The sequence below is a fragment of the Mus musculus genome, chromosome 1, assembly GCF_000001635.26.
Source record: "Mus musculus strain C57BL/6J chromosome 1, GRCm38.p6 C57BL/6J".
In the NCBI taxonomy this organism is placed as follows: Eukaryota; Metazoa; Chordata; class Mammalia; order Rodentia; family Muridae; genus Mus; species Mus musculus.
Window position 1 is genome coordinate 71,289,899 of NC_000067.6, and position 22,278 is coordinate 71,312,176.

The following is a 22,278-nucleotide window of genomic DNA, read 5'->3' on the forward strand; positions in this document are numbered from 1 at the left end:
GTCTAGAGAAGGACCAGATTTCTCACCAGTCTCTCATAGTCCTAAATAATGAATCAAGATAGTGTGTAATTTCCTCATACCATCCATTAAAATACAAATAACACGTTTCTTCTTGATATTTAAAGGTTTATATATATAGGCCAATAAAATAGGGCATTCTCAGCTGAAGTTGTAACCTCATCAAACACCTTCGCTCTCTCTTTTCTCCCCTGGCCTCTTATTTCCTATTGAAAAATGTACTTTATAAGTGTTCCGTTCTAGAGCGCCAACCCTGGCTTTTAATGGGTTGTACAAATAAGTGGCTGCATGTTTACTCTTATCACGACCTTCATTTGTCTCTAGGTATTTAGAAAAATATATTGGTGCCAGCATTTGAGCAGTCACTGAGCCTACTCAAGATGATTAAAAACAGAATGCGGACAAAGTGAGACATGTCCTTAAGGGCTTGAGTCTAACAGCATCTTAACACTGATGGCAAATATGCACTGGCAGAACCCTGGAGGCTCCACATCAAAGCAAACATTCAAACTGTGAAATAACCTAAGAATCCTGGCATCCCAATCCTCCCTTTATCTTGACACAGGACAGTCAGTTGAGAGACAGAACAGCTCATGTGCTGCTTTGGACCTTGACTATATGATGCTGGGGGTTCTTTGTTTCTCCATGAATCAAGGCGAATGCTTCCTGTGGCAGGACAGAGGGTGCTCTGTGTTCAGGCTAGGGTGAGCAAACTCAGACTCATCCCTGGCCTGGGTAGAAATACAAATAAAGATGGACATACTAACCAATGTAGCAGTACAGATCCAAGACCAGGGATGAGCCAGAGAGCACGTGTGGTTTGAACAGAATGGTACTAGCGAACCCTACCAACAGCTCCTGTCTCGACATGCACCTCTGTGCTGCAGAGTGCGCTGTGCTCGACAGTGATTCTCAACCTGTGGGTCTCGACCCCTTTGGGGGATGCATACCAGATATCCTGCATATGTAATATTTATATTACGATTCATAACAGTACCAAGATTACAGTTATGAAGTAGCAATGAAATAATTTTATGGTGTGGGGGGAGTCACTACAACATAAAGAAATGTATAAAAAGGTCATAGCATTAGGAATATGGAGAGCCACTGATCTAAGACATGCCAAGTATACTTACTATTATCTCAAAACTATACTGAATTAAACATTTTAAGGCACATAGGCGAAGCCAGAACTAAATGCAGCAAATAAACCTCTCCCGTGCTGGCCTAAGATGGACTTAGAGCTCAGTGTGGAATCGCTGGGATAGATTTCATTTCATTCCTGGGCAAGCTGAACCATATGAACCATAGGTCATAATAGCTCTGCTTTCTTCTTTGTTTAAGTCCTTATTCTTTAAAAAGCTATTGTTCATTAATAATATCCTTCTTTGACATTTAGTTGAAAAATAACATACATTGTTGTGGTTTTGCCAGCTCCGTTTGGCCCCAACAGTGATGTAATGTGCCCTTCGTAGAAGTTCAGATTGAGGTTCTCAACAGCTGTTTTTGAGCCATAGATCTTTGTGACCCCATGAAGGGCAACTCCAACTTGGAGATCTTTAGGTTCAGGTTCAATGTTGGAGGGAAATGCACAGTCAGGACCTAGAGTGACCAAGAGAAGAGTTGTAAGCTCTTAAGGAATTAATAGAGCTGTGTTAGACTTTCCTTAAAAAACTGGAGATTATATAAATGTGATCTTTAAGTTTAAAGAGTTCAGAAGCAACTGATTTATTACATTCTCTAGCTTCCTTCTGACCTGCTTACACAATGAGCAGGACTACAAAACCACATTCTCTAGGGTTTATTGTATCAGCCTTCTCTGTTGGAACGAGCAGTTCCCGAATGCAGTATCATAATTTTAAAGTCTCTTTTTTCCCCTCCCCAGCAGATCTTAAATATTCAAAAGATAACCCAGAAGGTTTGTTCTCTGATTGGGAAGGATATTATCAATTTATGAAATAAATGTTTCCAAGTTGTGGTTTTACAGTAGCACAGTTTTCTCGGGTCTATGGCTTACAGAATGCAGATAATTTTCCTTTCAGGCATCACCACAACACCACTTGCACAGGGGGTCTTTATAGAGACAATAGCATCACCCCAGGTCACCAGCAAGGCACTCTTTTTCTCACACCAGCTGTGAGTTATGCTACATTACCCATTTTTGTTTCTTGGTTACTCCCATGACTGGCAGCAGATGGCCAGAGTAAGGGATGCGGACTGTGGGCAAGGAACAACATTTTTCTCTGCGTGAGTCTAACTGGACCACAAAGGGATGTACAGTTTTGGCTTAATTGGCAGCATATGCTAACCAACTGAGCTAATGAGCCCAGAAGAAGGCACAATTCAGTCCCTGTAAGGATGTAAACACATATGTGTAGACATACTCACCCATGACTAAAGGGACGATAATAATTTCATTTAGAAAAATGTACCTAAACCCACTAGTTATGTAATTTTAGTATAATTTCTGTTATAATAGTACATGCTATTGACCTACTTGTCTTACTGGCAGAAGGGTTGGTGTTCTGCATCATGATATTAGTAAACATTAAGCCATTGCTTTTCTCATGCTTCACCTCTGCGCATCCAAAGCGCTCTTTCCAATAGGAAGGAAGGATGGGAAAATACCATGGAGCTGCCATTCCATATGTCCCTGTAATGAGAATACATGAAAAAGAGTGATTACTAACTAAACAATGAAACCCTGAATGGTTCAGAAAATGACTTCATTTTGTGTAATACTAAATAACTTCAAAGGGTAAGTTCAGTTTACAAACTAATGCCAAAAAGATCATCTCTTTGATAAAGCCATGTCAGTGCACTACAGTTATAAATTGGCCCATTTTAAAGAGTGCAGTTGAATAATTTTTGTTCATTTACAAAAGCAAGCATCACCACCATGGTCTAGTGTTAAACTACTTCTGTATCTCCACAGCTTTCTCACAGGGTTCCTTTCCATATTCGTTGGGTCCTACCCCAAGGCCCACACCAGCACTGATATGCTTTGTCTCAAGACAGTCACTTTTTAAATAAACATTTTGTGCAAATGAAAGCATAGAACTTATTCACCCGTGCACTGAAAATGCACACATATCAATAACACTTAGTGGGAAAACACCTAAACGTGTTAGAAAGGATAACTGCTTGAGATCCAAAGACAGAGGCCAGTCTATGTCGTAGGATGCATTTCATTATCCATAACATTAAGAGACACAGGTTTTGCTTCTATTTGCAAAGACTGATTGGACCTGATACTATCCCACAATTTTGAATTTACTTGTTTTTAAAAGGACAGTGAGACAAGAGACACAGCGACAAATTTAACCTGAACAATTTGGTTAATTCAGGTTATTTATATTATTATACCATTCCACAGATTAGTCTGGCCAGCCAACTACTAGTGCATGTGTATTAGCTGACTTACAGCAATGACAACCACAAGAAGCATGTGTGCAGGTTCCTACCTGGGAAAACATTCCTGACGTACCAAGCAATAAAGAAATAAATGAAGGAGTCTGCTAGGATTAGACAGCACAGCCAGCCAAATGAGGTGGTGTCATCCTGAACAGGGGATTTGTACATATTTTCCCACTGAAGACCTAGAAATTGAACACAGGTGTTTACTCTTCCTTGGCACACATCACACTTAGAGATAAAACCCTATTTTAAAGAAATTGAACGTACCAACGCCTTGTTCTTCATACCGTGCAATATATTGGCTTGCATAGCTGAATGCTGTCGGGGACAGCAGGCTCTGAGAAGAAAATGAACAGTGGTGATTGTTCCAGCACATCTCACCTGGAAGGCCTCAAAATGCTCAACCCGTTAGACATATAGGAAAGACAGAGCTCACTCTCTAAGTCTATTTTAAAATACTTAAGTCCCTTGCTAAAAATACTACAATGAGAGAGAGACAGAGAGACAGAGAGAGAGGAGGGCAGAGACAGAGACAGAAAGAGAGAGAGAGAAAGAGGAAATACTTGGAGCATGCCTTTTAACAATCCAAAATATATGCCTAAGCTTATTAAATGTTGCTCAGAAATTTATAAGGTAGGAAATTACAGAGTAATAGAGTGTGAAGATTCAAATTAAATGATATCAGGACCTGAAAGTGTTCTGAAATTTATTTCAGGTGATACAGTCTTAAATGAGAATATACTAAAATATTTATTGGTTGAATATTGATAATCACTACCAATTATAAATTTAAGTTTTGTTTAAACCTAGAGCAGTCAGTGTTGAATAAAGGTTATTCATCAAGATCTATGTCCATGAACAGAAAAGCCTTAATATGACAGGAAACGATCTGCTTTCTGAAGATTAAATTCAGTCATCTTAGTTCTCAATTTAGTACTTCTGAGGTAGGAAAAAGCAGAAGAGAATTCACATTTGAGTATAGGCTATCAATGCCTCCATCACTATTCCAACTGACTATGTGCTCCTCATAAAAATGATGCTGGCTTTTTTATACATGAGACTGGTTCTTACGCAAGAATTTCTGAGATGTTTGAGGATTCGAACCAGAGAAGTCAGAATTCTTTTTGAGCTCTAAAAACATGGCAGGTAATATGTTTAACTGAACCAGAGCCTAACAGCATCACTAATGGTTCTAGAGGCTGTGTGGTGTGGGAGGGGGATGTTTCCTTTCGGAGTAGAGAGCAATTAGAAAAACCATTAGAAGAGTTAAGTATATTTTGCTATTACATTATATTTTAATTGTATAAATGAACTTTCAACTTGAGGGTATTCGTGAACTAAGGGAGGAAAGTATTTATGTCACACAAGGGTGCACTCCAGCCGGTTGACTTACCATGAATACTTTAATAACGTAGCTCAGCTCATCCTCAACTGTAACCAGAACAATAAATGGGAAAAAGGCGATGACATAGATGAGGCTTCCAATCAGAGCTGCAATGTTGGTGTTGTTGAAGAAGACACTGATGAGATAGCTCATGGCAATCACTGAGAAGCTGTAGTCTGAGAAGTACAGGAACAAAATGAAGCCGTTTGTCTTGGGAAGAATATTGCCAAACTTGAGGATAACGATGAGGATTGCAATGGTGACCAGCAAGAACCCAATACTCTCTATAAGCCAGGCAAAGAAATGGCTGCAGGAGTTGACACCCATCATCTTCATGTACTGGAAGAGGAAGGAAGAGTTAGATGTTTCTTCGGCTGATACCCAAGTAACGATTACTTCTGCATCGTGACAAAATGTCTAAGAGTCTCCTCTTAAATGGAGCTATGCATTTGAATACCTTGTGTGAATTCTCTTTGATTGCTAAGACTTTTTGTATCAGCCTCCTCTTGGATTTTATGCACTCAGAGTGGCATCCCAACACAGACAATGATTTTGTTAGAGAAGACCCTCTTACTCATAAAAACATACATTTCTAGGATCAGTGAGGTCGCTCATCAGACAGAGGCACTTGCTTGACCTGGATTCCATACCAGATCTTAGAAGATGATAAGGATAACCAACTCTTGAAAGTTATCTTCTGACCTTCACAATGTGTGCCTGCTTGGTGTCTTTCTGTTTCTCTGTCTCTCTCCCTGTCTCTCTTTTTCCCAGGAAATAAATAAATCAGTATTGAGTACTTGTTTAGGTGCAGAGGTCCCGAGTTCAATCCCTAGCAAAACACACACACACACACACACACACACACACACACACACACACAAAAACATATACACACACACACACACACAAACCTCTATATGTACATTACAGTTGTAGCTTTGAAACTGGTATCTAGTTGACTTCCCTAGATCAAAGTGATTTAGACTAAGACATAAAATTTATGGTGTCTCCTCTATTATTTTACAGCATGAACTTGACGTTTGCTTAGGTATAAATATTTCATTCTGGTTAAAAAGCCACACATAGTTTAACTTCAAGTAGGGATTGGAATAATAAAAGTCTATATATTTTTAATAAGTCTTGATGAACAATATAACTATTGAGTCTGTTTCGTGAGAGAAACACAATAGATATTCTTATTACTTAAAATGTGGCAGTTTGAAGATCCTTGGCCTTTTCTGATAACCTCCTCAGCCCTAACATCAATGGACAGCCTGTGTCAGTCTTGGTATCTATAACAAGAAGACAGTCACATGCCCATGAACTGAGGTATCTGAGATGCTGTAGGTCAGTTTCTCAGCCAATTTTCTTTTCTGACTCAGTGATATCCCCAGGGCCAAGACATTCCACTGGAGACATTCTAATTGATAAATATTTGCTTTTGCACAAATGCAAAAAGAGTCTGTTGTCCACAACACCCCCTTAACCCCAGTAATCGTAAATTTGGTACAAGTGGAACACTGAGGGAACCTGGACATTCTAGCTTAGAGCTTTTAACAATTTATGGTTAATATTAAACTTATACATGCTGGGCAGTGGTGGCACACACCTTTAATCCCAGCACTTGGGAGGCAGAGGCAGGAGGATTTCTGAGTTCAGGACCAGCCTTGTCTACAGAGTGAGTTCCAGGACAGCCAGGGCTACACAGAGAAACCCTATCTCCTTGTCCGAATAAACAACAACAACAAAAACAAAACAAAACAAAAACAAAAACAAAAAAAGCTTATACATTTAATGTCCCATTTAAAAATCAATAAAATAAATGTTCCACTAACAGCATTATAGTCCAGTGTTTTTATAGAATAAATCATTTTTAATACATATCTCTTAATACTGTATGGAAGAACAATAACAATAACAATATTGTACTGGGTATTTATTCTATAAGCCAATGTAGCATACTTTACCTTCTGATTTTTTTTCAACTTATCACATTTGATAACTCTGCTTGCTCTTGTTACCATGGAGACAGCTACCTGCCTGCCAACAGTCTAAGCAGTGGGCCTTAAGCTAATCACCACTGAGAAAAAGCCAGAGACTTCTCCTCTTAACTCTGTCCGCTCCCTCACCTTCTCCTACCCCTCCTCCTTGGCTCCATCCCCTCTGCGATGAAAATCCCATCTATGTTTCTAAGGGAACAGGAAGAGGGAGTCAAAGCACAGAAATTGCATCAAGCAAAGATTTACCATGAAAAGTTTCCTCTAATTGCAAGATTTGTTTTCATTGAAAACAACCTTACATTTTGATTTTTCTAAAAAGAAGCAACACTCACTGATTTTACTCCAGAAATCCTCACCGTATTTCTCACCCAATTTAAGAAAATTATTGTGTCAGTTTTGATGTCTACACTTCAGAGATACTTATCAATCCCAGCGTGATTCTGACATGCAAGCTCTTTTTATCTGCCTGGGTGTTATTTGCATTTTGAGATTTAATTACTTATGGATGCTTGAACATAACTAATTGGAACACACATAACTAAACTATTTAATCTTATGTGGCCTATAAAACAGCAACAATGACAGGAGAGAAAAATCCCTCCCTCCACCAACTGCAACCTGAATATGAGCAAGAAACATGCTGCTATATTTTCTAAGGTAACATCAAGGCCATGAAATGAAGGGTACATTACATATTTAAACATGCTTTTCTCACCTGGTGACCAGCAGTCCCAATTGAAAGTCTTTATGTTTCTAGAACATTCCTTATCTGAAGACTTATTAAAAGATAATTTAGCAAGCCTCACAACTAACAATAATTGTGCCTATCACAATAATTAGAAGCCTTTCAAACTCAAGGTGTGATTCTTGTTGCTAAAAGCTGATAAAACTTTGAGACTGGTCATTTCACTTTTCACAGAAACAGGCTGAGCTGAGTTCTCTCTGAAGGAATCACAGTCGGACACGCTAGCATGAAAGTGTGGTGCAAAACTTTAGGATTTCACGCCACAAGGACAGCTATACTCATAAGAAGAAAGGGCTCTGAGACACACAAGTCATCCATAAATCATCCGGAGTGGCTGCCAACTTCGTGGTAACAAAGAAGACCAAAGTTTTGGATGGAAGATGGCCTGCGGAGAGTGGATGGCTGCTCTTCCTTGATGCCATTGGTTTCTCCTCAACGTGGCAGATGTCAGGTGCCAGCTTGGTAATCAAAGAGTCACTTGTCCCAAGCCTCCCTCACCTGCCAGTGCAATTCATCAATATCTGATAACTGGAAAAGCCTGGTACACAGTGGTCAAAACTGGCCCACTTTACAACAGTCACTGAGAAAGATTCCCAAAGAATTTGTGGGAACATGTAGCTACACTCCTGAGAGGCTTCTGCTCACAGGCTAATGCTGATAGGGAAAGGGAAGTCACAAATATTCATGGATTTTCTGGTCAACAGTGTCATCCAATCGACCATAGGCCAAGCACTAAGTCATTAGAAATCATTTCATTTTGATTTTTAAAGTTAATTTTAACAGTAGAATTTTAAAATGTTTGTAAGATTAGAAAGAATGTGACTATTATTGGGAACGTTCCAATTCCTGCAGGAAGGAATGGGCATGTTATGAAAGCATAGGAAAGGTGTTTGCTATGAAGCCCTATGGTACTGAAGACTCTGTTCTTCTTGGTAATCGCTCATAGATAGCTTGGGTTGTCTGTCTGAACTGACAGGAAAACTCCAAAATTCTGTCTCTAGCTGCCTATAAAATCCCAACAATGGATTCTTGGAGCAATCTGATATAACTAGCTCTGAAAACACACACACACATGCACACACACATACAAACACAAACACACACATACATGCAGACACATACATACACACAAGCACACACATGCAGATACACACAAACATGTACACACATATGCAGACATACATACAAACACACACATACACACCATTTAAAAATGAGATTTTTTTAGCCAGGTATGGTGGCGCAGGTCTTTAATCCCAGAACTTGTGAGTCAGAGGCAGGAAGATCTCTGAATTCTAGGACAGTCAGGAATACACAATGAAACCCTGTTTCAAAACTAAAGTAAAACAAATTTTTTTCTGTTGTAAGATTAATATTTTCATAGCTGTAATATTTTAATTGTTGAAAGCACAGGATGTAGGACAAAATTCATGAAGGGCATTTTAAAAAGTATTTTAAGGCTTAATTTTGAAAATAGAGTTATTGGGTATTAATATTTGTGCTACTTTCAAAGTTGAGATTTCTCAGAGGCACATCACGACAGGGTCAAATATTAATGACTTCATTGAGATACAGCCAAATAGGTTTTCATGCCCCAATTTAAAAGTAATTATGGAAAGCAAGAAGTACAATGCTGTGGGTTTTTTAACCTTTGTGTTTTAATTTGAATGAGAAAGTAGTAGTCTATGGGCACTTTTATACTTTAACCGAATATAAAATGATGGCATTAACAAGTAATTTCAAGTTTCTGGTAACCATAAAGACTAGTCATCATCATTCTCCAAACATCTTACAATTGTGCTCCACTGAAGGAGAGCAGCAGTGGCCTAGAAAAGGGTTGGATGAAAGTCAGGACACTCCTGGTGAGGACCAGGATAATTAACTAGGTCTTCAGCAGGTCACCTCTCACTTCCTGGGCACACAGAGCCTCCTTATCTTTGAAAAGAAGGAGTAGCTGTGACCTGAGGGCAGTGGAGAAGCCAGTCTGGAACACTGGGGACACTGGGAACATTCCATTTGTGTCCTACCTTGCACCAATTCATTTCACAACTATGCTATATTCCTTTGTGTTTAGGACACTATTATTTTAAAGGTGTGACATTAATTTGCATGGCCCCCAAAAGAAAACTTACTGCTGAATGAATTATGATACTATATCAGCTACATCCTGATATTAGAGGCTTTTTAGAAGGGGCCAATATGTTAGCACTGGTAAGTAAGAAGTGACATAGGTAAGTAACTAACTGACCGTCTCCTCTGCGCTAAGGCTCGTCCTTTCTGTAAATACTCTACTGAGTGAAGTCTAGACAAAAGAGAGAGACTGAGTTAAGGGACTAGGTTCTAGTAAGGATGACTGGAAGAGTAGCTTCCCAAAGCCTGGTGCTGGAATTCCAAGATCACTAAGAAGATTTTTCCACTAGGTAACTTTGACTCATTGTCATGTGGTTAGAACTTAAAAGCCAGTGCCTCCTAAGTAAAGGCATAGAGCTAGCACATAGTAAATAGTTCACTGTTAAAAATACACCTTTCATCTCTTCTGCTGAGAGAGGACTGCATTGTGCTCTGACATTTCCGGTGGCATACAACAGATGCATTCAAACATCATTATGTCCTACCATAAAACAAAATGGTAAGTGTGGCACATACATATGTATACACAAGTATATATCGCCACACGTGCACAAGTACGTTTGTTGTTTTTATCGTGAGTAACATATTTGAAGTAGGGATCTGTTTTGAAGTAGAAAATAGCTCAGTGTCTACCACAGTTTTCTACTTCACAGTCATCCTTTAATCTTTAAAGACCCACTTTTGAGGCCCAGGAACCTGAGGCATATAAGATAGAAAAGACCATGCAACCCAATTAAAGTTTGAGGTGTGAATTCAAGCTTTCAGATTATCATTAGAAAACCATGGCATACAGTATGGAAGACAGCAAGACTTTAATCAATGTATGAGACATTTAGCAAATTGTAACTGAAAGATAAACGTGACGCAATGTATACTGGAAAGGGACTTTATTTATTTATTCTTGAAAAGCAAAATTAACCTCATGCCTGCAACCACATCTGTGTCTATACCTACAAGGGGCTTACTTGGTTGTCCTGCCAGCCATCACTCTTCCTTGATAGTATGGTAGTATTTAAACTTTGTTAAAACCCATATCTTGAAGGTAATTCACTCTGGAAAAAATTACTGTGAGGTTCATAATTATATTGATATTTTATTCAATATTATTCTGATTTTGTGATTCTCAGAAGTACTCATTAAACACCTTTTGTGTCACTTTTTGAGAAAACAAAAATAGAGACTGACTGCGATCTGTAAAACGTTTGTCTTTCTAATTCGCAAGGTGTGGACTATGCTGTCTGAGTCTGAATAGGCATGATAAAAGTCACAGCAATTAACTGTTCAAGAACTAGGACTTATGCACAACAGGAGAAGATTCTCAACATACCTCATGGAGCCGAAGGTCCTTCTCGTAGACTAGCTTTTTAACAAAGGCAGCTATAAATACAACCCAGGCGACCATAAGCACAATCGGGAGGGAATAGGAGACACTGGTGAGGAAACTGTGGAACAGAAGAGAAGATCCAGCCATCAAAAGAAATGCTGCCCTTCAGACTGCAGCGTGCAAGAATGCACACCCGTGTGCATGGAAATTACACTCCCACTAGGGAGCTCAGAATAACTGTTAATACAGCCTCACTATGAAGCGGGAGGCAGATTTAACAGTGGGCTTTCTTCTTTTCTTTCTTTTTTTTTTATTGCAGTGGTTCAAGAATGAAGACAAAGCTCTGAGGGGGTGGGGGTTAAAGAAAATTGTCATATTGTTTAAACTGTTTTTGAATATGTCCTGGTTGGGAAAATCATTATTCAGGAATAATTATGGCAACAGTCAACACTTTCCTTGTCTGAATAGAAGATTCAAAATCAGAGGGTGATTGGCAAGCCAAACTAAAAGCGGCAGTGTCCAGAGTGTATCAATCTTTAAGGAAGTTCATAATTATAATTAAACTAAAATTTTCCGAGTAAAATAATATAAAATCCAGAATATTTTATTTAAAATGCAAAGAATTTGGATTCTTCAAAGACATTTCACAAATGGTCTTTTTTTTTTTTTTTTTTTTTTTTGGTAATATGTTGTATGTACTAGAGGGACTTTGGAAAGCCCATAAGCCCTACATGTATTTCTGAGTCATAATGCAAAAGGTCTTACTTGATGTTTCTCCAAGCTGACCACAGAGCAGAAACACCCTAAGCCTTCCAACATAAAACCCACTCATTTACTATGTATAAACAGGCCAGGAATTTGCTTTTGAACAATTTCCCAGGAGCTGGTGGTGGTAGTAACCAGGAAGGCACAGGTCTGACAATGACAACCCTTCAATGGGCAGAGGCAAAGGCGGCTGTTCTTAGTGAGGTTCTGCATCAATCTGTTTAGCATCTTGGGCTGGCCAGAAGCCTTTATTTAGAGAAAGGTCCTAAGACCATTCTTATAAACTTGAGAAAAAGGTAAGTATTAATGGTAATGGACCATGCGGTCACTATCAGTTGATATCACATTAGTGTGCAGAAGTATATCACTACTAGAAGATGGGAAACAAACTTATAATTTGCTTCCTGGAGCAGATGTTTGTAATAGAACATTTGTTGAATGAATTTTATCTTAGACCAGGTCCATTCTTGATACAGTTTCTGGATGTACAATTAGGAAAGGGCTCCCATTAGTTAATGACAATGCTCTTGTAATTTTTTTTTTTTTTTTACAAATAACGATGTGTTTTAGGTTTAGTCTAGTATCTAGTACTGAGAAAATGTGGGTGCTGTCATCAGATGGATGTATATCTGAGTCAAGCTCTCTGGATTTCCTTTTTTCTCTGAAAACTATGGACAATGATACTGCTTCCATTTTACCTACAGGGGGCAGAGGTAGAACAAATGAAATAATATATAGGGAAGAATTTTGTGTGTTGCAGAGCTTAAATTCACATACAAGGTCTTTTGTTCTTACTCTCATGAAGCATGCAGTGTCCTGGTGCCTCATTAAGGCATCTTCTGCTTCTAAACCTAGGGTAAAGGCTTGGTGAATGTCTTCCCTTCACTGGACACATCAAGGTGGAAAGGAGTTCTCAGAAGGGTGTTTGACCACTAACCAGCCCACTTACTTGTCCTTCATGAAGCAGGGATAAGGAACCGCTTGAACCTGGACGGCGACTTCCTGTGAGTTCCTTCCTGTTTGTAACTCAATAATTGCTCTCTCAATGCTATCCTGCAGATAAATGAAAGCCCGGCCATAGATCTGGTTATGGGATGGAGAGTTGTGTGGCCCTGGGGCCCAGATCTTTGTTCTTATGCTCCTTGTGGTCTGTGCCGTCTTCAGACTCATGCGGATGGTATATCTTACGATAGGAGGAAGAGACACTTTTTCAGGGTCAAACCCTCTGTGCAAACTTCCGTTAGATGGAAGCTTAAAAATGACACCTAAAAACAAAACAGCAACAACAGCGCAAAAGTTACTTTATGGGCAGCATTGCTCACTGGTCAGAGGGTATATTTAGGGAGCAGCCAGATGTTTGAGTTAGTGATGGGGTAGTGCATTCAGGATCCTCGTCTAGAAGGATGGTTGCTAAGAGGTGTCAACATCACGATTCAAGGTTGGAGTTAAAATTATCACAAAGTGATAAATTAAATATATCACTGTAAGCCACTTATTTAAATTACCAAAAAATATTTTAAATGGATGATCTTGACCGATAACGAGGCTAGCCTTAGTTTCACCCTTTAAATGCATGATGCTTTCCATTCTTCACTTTTTTCTCAGTGAAATGAGGTATTTGTTGAAGGACTCTTGTACTTAGACAATGCCGTTGGCTGACTACATGAAGGATCTCATTTACACTGACATCAGAGGAGACAATGGACTTCAGACTACTTTTTTGAGTTCTGAATGGAAGTGGAGGGGAGAATTCAGTTTGTTGCCCCTAACAGGACAGCACTTACTTCCAAAGAGCTCGTTGCTCTTGTAGAGTTGTTCGGCCACCGTCTCCATCTCCTCTACAGTGTCTGACGCCTGAATACGGTCGTAAAGAACACAGGAGGAAATATTTACAGTCAGGGAAGACAGTGTGTTGAGCTGATCAATGATGTCAATGTTGTTCACTAATTTCAGCCTGAGAACATCTAGAGAGAGAGAGAGAGAGAGAGAGAGAGAGAAAGAGAGAGATTACCATCTATTTCAAAAGTAGTAAAACAAAATACTGATTTTTTTTTTTTGGCAAATGGTGCCCATTAGACTAAATTAAAACAATGAGGTGATGCTGTAGACTTTATCTTTAAAATATCTACTATGTATGGACTGAAGAAAATGTGTTCAGCTCTGCAGAAATTCCTTGAGGAGAATGTTAAGCCAGTTACCAATACAGTCAACCTGGGCTCAAAGAGATCTAAGATAATGCAAAAGTATATCCTGCTATGATTTAAATATCAAAGGACTGAGGAGAATACATCTTAAAAATTATGCATCTAGTTGCTGTGGAGATAACTCAGTAGGTTTTTAAAAAGTACTTGGCAAGCAAGCACAGGGACCCTGAGTTTGGATGCTTGACACGGATGCAAAAGCCAGGTGTGGCAGTGCCTGCATTGGCAAGAGAGGGTTGAAAGCAGAAACAGGCAAATCCCTGGAGCCTGCCAGCCAGCCAGTCTAGCTGAACTGGCAAGCTCCATGTTTAATGAGAGACCACGTCTCAAAAATAATAGAACGGAGAGATACCGAAGAGGACACCGGACATCTATTTCTGATCTCCATGTGTATATACATGAACATCACATAGAATAAACTACACACATAGAATAAATAAATATATTGTATATGCAATAAACTTTGAGCTAACTATGACAATTTTAAATAAATGAAACAAAAATGCTTCCTTACTCTTGGAAATTGGTTCTAATACTTTGTCTTAATGCCGCGTCTCTGCCCCCAGCTGGCTTCAATTGGTGATAAAGACCTGGCTGCCATACAGCCAATGGCTGAGCCAGGAGAAGGAGGCAGGACTTTTAGATTACCTGGGCAGAGGAGGGGGTGGGGAGGAGGAGAAGGAAGAGGAGGAAGAAAAAGAGGAGGAGGGAGAGACTGGGGAGTGGAGAGAGATCAGATTTAAGAGCTGCAGGACAGAAAGCATCCAACAATGTAGGTGGAAAGGGAATGCAGCCCTATATGGGGCTGCCCAGAAGACAACAGGGCAGCAAAGCTAAAATAAAAATTTTAGAAGGTGTTAAGGAGGAATACCAGAGGGAAGTGTGTGCTAGGGGTGGGGAGGTTTAGAAGTGCCACATATTGAACTAGTCAAGACATACAAAATTAGCTGGGGTGTGTGTGTGTGTGTGTGTGTGTGTGTGTGTGTGTGTGAGTGTGTGTTTGCAGCCGCCTGGGAGCCAAAGCGGTTTAATTAATTCACTGCTATACCTTAGGACAAAATAATGTTTACACATTTTAAATGAAGGAAAGTCTATACAGAATATAAGCTAGACTACAGAGAGGCTGAAGAGATGGCTCAGTGGTTAAAGGCACTGGAAAGCCTGACTTCAGTTTCCAGCCCCCACATCCAGTAGCTCACAGCAGCCTTCAACTCCAGCTCCAGAAGATCTAACACCCTCTTCCAGACAATGAGGGCCCCTGCCTAGTGCAAATGCCCTCACAGAGGCATACGCCTATCCATGTAATCTAAAATAAAATAAGATCTTTAAAGCAAAAAGCAGGACTATAGAAACATTTTAGACACCTAAAAATGTACTTGCAACTTCTTATCTTGTCACTAGACAATCTTAGGAGTCAGTTCAGAGGAACAGCACTTGACTAGCATGCACAAGGTCCAGGGTTTGATTCCCAGGACCACTGTCATAAATAAACAATGCAGTCTTCTGTGATTCATCTCTATTCATGTCTGAATTAACCTAGACAATGTGATCAAGATTTAATTTTAAGTAATTACACTGGAAGAAAGAGGATTTAATTGTTTTTCGGTTGTAAGATTCCATGGGAGAAAGGCAGCAGGGACCAAGGGTAAATACAAAATCATAAGTAAAGAAATAATTTGACCAATTAAGTTTTTATTAACTTGATCATTATGAAGACCAAGCTGTGATTATCATAAATCCTTCTAAACAGGTCTCATACCTTATCCATAATAAGTCCTTGTTCTCTCAGAGGGCAACTCCCTAAATACATTTCTCCATACATTTTAACACAAAAGGCTTTACTTGATGGAGAGTCTAGTAAGGAAGGGCTATGTTATCGAACACTGTGCCTCCAGCAGACACAGGGAATCAACAATAACAAGAAAGGAGTCTCTAGACCTGTCGGTGCATGGACACAAGGAAATACTCTGGAGAGGCAGCAAGTTCTAATTATATATTCCTTACATATATAATTATAATACAAGTCTTCTTGACAAACATATCTATGCATACATACATGTATATGTGTGCATATATGTGTACACAATATACATATATACTTATGTACACATATGTGTGCAAGTATATGTGTACACATGTGTGTTTTTGTATAATAATTTTTAGCATCAAACCTAGGCCTTCAAGTGAGCTAGGCTCACGATTATACTTTCTTTAATCTGATTTTAAGTTCTAAGTCTCATCTCCTATTTTAAAAGTTAGGAATGATAATATTTATTTAAGAACTTTATAGTTTATCCCTGATATTTTTTATCAAATAACTAAGTTGGGTTGACTATTATCAAATGTGTATAATTATACACCATACAGCTACATACAAATATAGACATAATTCCTTCCCACTGGCTTACTACCTAAGTCATTTGGGTCCCAGAGGTATTGGGAGGGAGGAGGGTATTTGCTCTGCTACTGCGAAATTCTGATGCTCCCAATCCCTTCCTCATCCTTGTGGGTTGCATAGCAACCATGAATCAGACACATTCTGAATTAGATGTCTTGCATCCTTTAGGTTGAAGGTGGGGACTTGGCAGAGGAAATATGTAAGTTCAGACAGCTGCCTTTGATTCCCTGCAGCTTGTTCCTTTCACAGGACCCTGAGAGGAAGACCGAACCTTAAACACTGATTTAGGCTTATTTCCTCTTGAGTCTCCAACGTTTGTCTTTGTTAACTCTACAGCCTTTTCCAGTTAAGTTCGGGGATATGAGGCCAGTGGAGATCAAATGTTAAAAGCTGCCAGATATCATTTCATGCTCTCACACTTGTGAGGACTGACTTCTCACTGAGTTATCAAGGAAGTGGGGGAGGGGAGAAGTAAACTGTGCCACCTTACTTATGCCTTCCTGTGATTGGAGTAAAAGTTGCATTTATTTCACATATATTGCTATGAAACCAACCACGAGTATTCACATATCCCTATTACTAATTAACAGAAGATGTCGGTAGACATATCCAGGGTCCCGATTTCTTCCAATAACTAACAAAGAGCTAAATACAGAAGAAAAGGGATGTTCTCCCAAGGGCACAGGGCACTGGGTTTCTTCCCCCAATTCTGATGTGCAGAGTGAATGAGAGTCTGCAGCACCGTGGGGACTCACCAAGGTCGTCTATCTGCTTCAGGAGTTCGACAGCATCGAGTCCCACGGAGAACTTCACAAAAACTTGCACAAAGGGGTTCCGTAGAGTATTCTAAAAATTAATATTAGGAACCAGTTTCAATATGAGAAGAAAACAAGTTTAATCACTGTCACTCCGAACACAACCTTGGAACAAAGAAGCAGACACCACTGGGCGTTATTAATGTACCTGCTTTTGGGCTCTCGCACAATGATGTGAAAGAATGAACTTTTGTCTTTAACATAAATTGCTCAGATTTCTAAAAGTGCCCTGAGGGGACCATAATTATTTTTAACCTCAGAGAATTATATTCAATTAAATAGAATTTTTCTCGGTGCTAATAAATGATTTCCTTTTAAACATATATTATAAATACTGTGTTTCAGAGTACATTTCATCCTCCAGAGGTTAAAAAAAAAAAGGCAACTTGTGACATTCACAAGGTCTGCATAGAGTCTGACCTCACAGCTGTTTTGTATTCTAGCTTCTCATGCCCAGCTGCGAGGCTTCCTATTTCTGGCTCCAGGTTATCTTTCTGTGAAGTGGGGGATAAATGACTAAGCAGAAATGACAGTGTCCATTATTGTAACACCATTCTGCATCCAACAGCAACAACTATATGGCCATGGAAAAATACAGCAATAAACCCAACCTAATCAGCTGAAACACTGATAATTTAAAATAATAGTTTATTTGCAACATTAAGGCTTCTGTGGCAATTTTCAAACCTGAAGGACCTAGCTTGCACTAGGTATTCATCATTAGCCTTTTTCACTGTGAGCTTGGCACACGGAAGATTTTTTTACCACACCTCAAAGTGAGAATTAGCGCGCACGCACACACGTGGACACATTTGCTAATGATTGAACCCAGAGCCTTGGTACTATGGAGCAACCATTGGATAACATGCCACATGCCATGTCATCTGCTAATGCCACCAATGTCAAACTTGCTGTACATTCACAGAACTAAGTTTTTCCTTGAGAACTGAGAGTAGCAATTTATCCTTCTCTGGAGTAAAGATACTTCAGTTAGCTGCTAATCCCACTGTGAAGACTCCCACTTAGGTCCTAATAAATTCTGCACTTTGGAACTGTTGTTGTGTACAGTGCATCCTTTGGTAATTCAGCACTTTAGCCAACAAAAATTTCCTTAATAAAATACTGTAAAAAAATTAAAAAAATAAAAGCCATGTGTGGTGGCACATGCCTTTAATCCCAGCACTTGGGAGGCAGACGGATCTCTGAGTTCGAGGCCAGCCTGGTCTACAGAGTAAGTTCCAGGACAACCAGGGCTACACAAAGAAATCCTGTCTCGTAAAACAAAAAAACAAAAAAAAAACAAAACAAAACAAAAAAATACTGTGGGCGGGCTGTTTTCTCCCCCTCAATAGAAAAAAAGGATTTTTTAGGTGGGGGGAGGAGAAAGGAGCAATCTTCCACTGAGAAGAATAGATAGAGCAATAAAATTCTATTCAAGAAACATTGCCGTCTGAAACTTGCCAGGAAAGATCCACTATAAAGGTGTAGTTGAACTTAGAATAGTTATTTCATTAATTGTTAAATTGAATAGTACACTGTAGGGAACACACTTGATGAAAACATGCCCTTCACTTTATAGTTATCAAACATATTAGTGGTTTTTATATTTATTTTCTAATTCACACCGTAAATGTAACTATGCATTGACTGTTACTCAAAACCGAAGAAAGCAGCTTCTGGGTGCAATTTTCCTGACCAACATTGATGAAAGGAATCATTCCTTCTGGGTTTCATTTACATGGCATGATGGGAAAGACAGGATTTCTTTTTTTTTTTTTTTTTTCTTTTTGCCAAAATATTCTTGGACTGCATCAGTATTATAGGGAGCACCTCTCTGCAGTGGAAACCACTCCCTCTTGAGTGTCTTGAATATTATCACTCCTGCAGGTTTGCAGGTTCTCTGTTCCAGCTGCTCACAGGCTGCTCACAGTCCTGCTGCCTGGTCTTCGGTTGTCAGAAGTCCCTTTTGTACTTGGAACAGTTCCCTACACTGGTTTCAGCATCTTCAGAAGAGCCTGTTTCTTTTTACAAGGATCCTGAACCATGCTTTTCAAATCAAAGTGCACCGGGCTGCAACGTCAAACCTGTAACTATTCTGGCATGAACCCCAAGAGTGGCTGAGTGAGGACTAAATTTGTAAGGCACCATTTATTAGAACTCTTTTTCTAGGCGTGTCTTTTGCTCCCTTACAAAGACTTGAATTTGAGACACTTACCCATCTACATCCATGAAAGCATCTTAGGTACAATCTATGCCACATGCTTCAACTAAAGAACTCCTGATGCTGAATGCTTTCTGCAATATTAATACTTTAGAAATTCTAAACACATTAACTATCAAAGACTAATTTAAAAGAAAGATGACTTCAGCATAGCTATAGCATGTTAATTAGAATCATTTGATAAGTGATTATAGCACGAGTTATAGTTACATCTGTGTGGAAGTGTTCTCACTTCTGAAGCAGTAGAGAGGCGGGAACGTGGAAAGCGAAGGGTGGGGTTATAAATGTGAATGAGAATTCTGCTATCTTGTCTCAGACCCTATCTCTGGAGAGGAGGTTATTCTGATTTATTGAATATGGATGCTAAGTTACTATCTTCACATAATCAAGGTGATTAGAGTATCAGAGAGTTGTAATTCCCAGTAAGGTGTCCGACAGGGTGATCCAGTACCTGGAGCATTGGGATCGTCTGGTTTAGCAGGTGGAAGGAATTCATGAAAATTGGTGACTTATCCATCCACTCCTGAGATTTTTCTCTTAATTCCGCCAGCTGTCTTAGAGTTACATTGGACTTAACAATGAAGAAACAAGAGAGGTACCGTCAATTTGTGGTTTTCATGTACTTCAATATAAGACGTTTTTGTGATATTAAAATCAACAGCATTAAAAGGTAGAGTTGGTTTTAAAAAGAGAGAGAAAAAGAAAAACCGTTGTCAGATTGTTTTATGTGTTCAAAGCTTCAAATGATACATCTTGTAAGGACCAAGATCATTTATTAAAAATTATTGGAAATGTAGAGCTTGCTTCATTTCCAACATGTTACCAATGTCAAATTTGACATGTCAATATTAAATAGTACCAAATTCTCTCACATAGTGAGGATAGTCTTCTTAAATTAAATGTTCTAAGTTAGAAAACAAGAAAAGATAGGTGGGTCCAACTCTTGGTCCTGGGAACATGTACATCACAGCCATTTAGGAAACCAGTCAGACAAGAGATATTCAAATAGAATGCAGCCAAGCATAGTGGTGCATGTCTGTAATGTCAGCACATGCAAGCTGAGGCAGGAAGATCCCGAACTCTCAAGAACTGCATGAACTAGACAGCAAGACCCTAACTCAATTGAAAAAAATAATAAAACAAAGCAATAAAATATTCTTCAGCCCGCCAAACCTAGACCTTAACCTTAGTGAAAGAAAACAACATGTTGAAATGTATGCAATGTGTTCTGCTGGCCACAGTGTTTGCATTAGCACAAAACTAAAAATGTACCTTGGAAATAAAATGAATGTCCAGCAAGTGGTGATTAAATAAATGCATTCCATACTATTAAAACATTTCTTTAAACGTCTTTAAAAAGCAAAGAATTTTGCTAGCTCTATTGAGTTGAAAGAGTTTTTTTACCACATAAAAGAGAGGAGATTCGAGTCAAGCATAAAAGGGAAGGTCCACACTTGGAGAGTGAGAGTGACTCACTTATACAAAATTATGTGGTGTTCACACCCAGTAAGACAAATACAATGTTAAATCACAAAAATTCAAAGCAACAGCGCTCAGCGGAAACCTGTGCATTTTACGTAGTCCCAGAGTAAGTTTAGACTCACGCCAACTGTGATTTAGTGATCAGGTAATGTTAAGGCAGATTTTTTTTTTTTTTGCTTTCTTCCATTTTTCAAAGAGTTGGTATGCCATTCAATCCATTATTTCTCTTTTGAGAGGAGTGTCAACCTCTAAAGACTCCTGTGTCACCTTCAAGGCACTGGGTCTACTGTGTGCTCCGCATGTCTGTCTTCAAGCCAACCTCAGTAACCCTTCCTCTTCTTTTCAGGGTTGTGGACTGGACTCAGGGCTGTGTGAATGTCAGGCAAGCACTACCATGGAGCGCCATGCCCATCCCTCAAAGCCAACTTCTTTTTTAATTAGGTATTTTCTTCATTTACATTTCCAATGCTATCCCAAAAGTCCCCCATACCCTCTCCACCCACTCCCCTACCCACCCACTCCCACTTCTTGGCCCTGGAGTTCCCCTGTACTGAGCTATATAAAGTTTGCAAGACCAATGGGCCTCTCTTTCCAGTGATGGCAGACTAGGCCATCTTTTGATACATATGCAGCTAGAGTCAAGAGCTCTGGGGTACTGGTTAGTTCATAATGTTGTTCCACCTATAGGGTTGCAGACCCCTTCAGCTCCTTGGTTACTTTCTCTAGCTCCTCCATTGGGGGCCCTGTGATCCATCCAATAGCTGACTGTGAGCATCCACTTCTGTGTTTGCTAGGCCCCGGCATAGTCTCACAAGAGAGAGCTACGTCTGGGTCCTTTCAGCAAAATCTTGCTAGTGTGTGCAATGGTGTCAGCATTTGGAAGCTGATTATGGGATGGATCCCCAGATATGGCAGTCTCTAGATGGTCCATCTTTTTGTCTCAGCTCCAAACTTTGTCTCAGTAACTCCTTCCATGGGTGTTTTGTTCCCAATTCTAAGAAGGGGCAAAGTGTCCACACTTTGGGCTTCATTCTTCTTGAGTTTCATGTGTTTTGCAAATTGTATCTTGTACCTTGGGTATTCTAAGTTTCTGGGCTAATATCCACTTATCAGTGAGTACATATCATGTGAGTTCTTTTGTGATTGGGTTAACTCACTCAGGATGATGCCCCCCAGGTCCATCCATTTGCTTAGGAATTTCATAAATTCATTCCTCAAAGCCAACTTTAAAGTGACAGGATATTATTATGATAAACTGAGGCAGGTGGTAAGTACAGGTCCTGACGACATTGTCCTTCTCAAGATGTGTCATTAATGAGAATAAGAAATATTAAACTATACAAACAACTATGGAGCCGAGAATATACACTTTAAGGGC

At 39.4% G+C, this 22,278-nt stretch overlaps 1 protein-coding gene across 1 annotated transcript in view; it reads right to left on the reverse strand.

Annotated features, from left to right (window-relative positions):
* Positions 1-22,278, reverse strand: part of Abca12 (ATP-binding cassette, sub-family A (ABC1), member 12) — a 171,821-nt gene that overhangs the window by 46,809 nt on the left and 102,734 nt on the right. Inside the window, exons 19-28 of the mRNA NM_175210.3 lie at positions 19,870-19,989; positions 17,138-17,228; positions 13,568-13,747; positions 12,733-13,048; positions 11,022-11,136; positions 4,829-5,158; positions 3,703-3,772; positions 3,483-3,617; positions 2,516-2,671; positions 1,434-1,620 (exon numbers count right to left, since the gene is read on the reverse strand). Coding sequence (NP_780419.2) covers positions 1,434-1,620; positions 2,516-2,671; positions 3,483-3,617; positions 3,703-3,772; positions 4,829-5,158; positions 11,022-11,136; positions 12,733-13,048; positions 13,568-13,747; positions 17,138-17,228; positions 19,870-19,989 — 1,700 coding nt within the window. The remainder of the gene's footprint in view (positions 1-1,433; positions 1,621-2,515; positions 2,672-3,482; positions 3,618-3,702; positions 3,773-4,828; positions 5,159-11,021; positions 11,137-12,732; positions 13,049-13,567; positions 13,748-17,137; positions 17,229-19,869; positions 19,990-22,278) is intronic.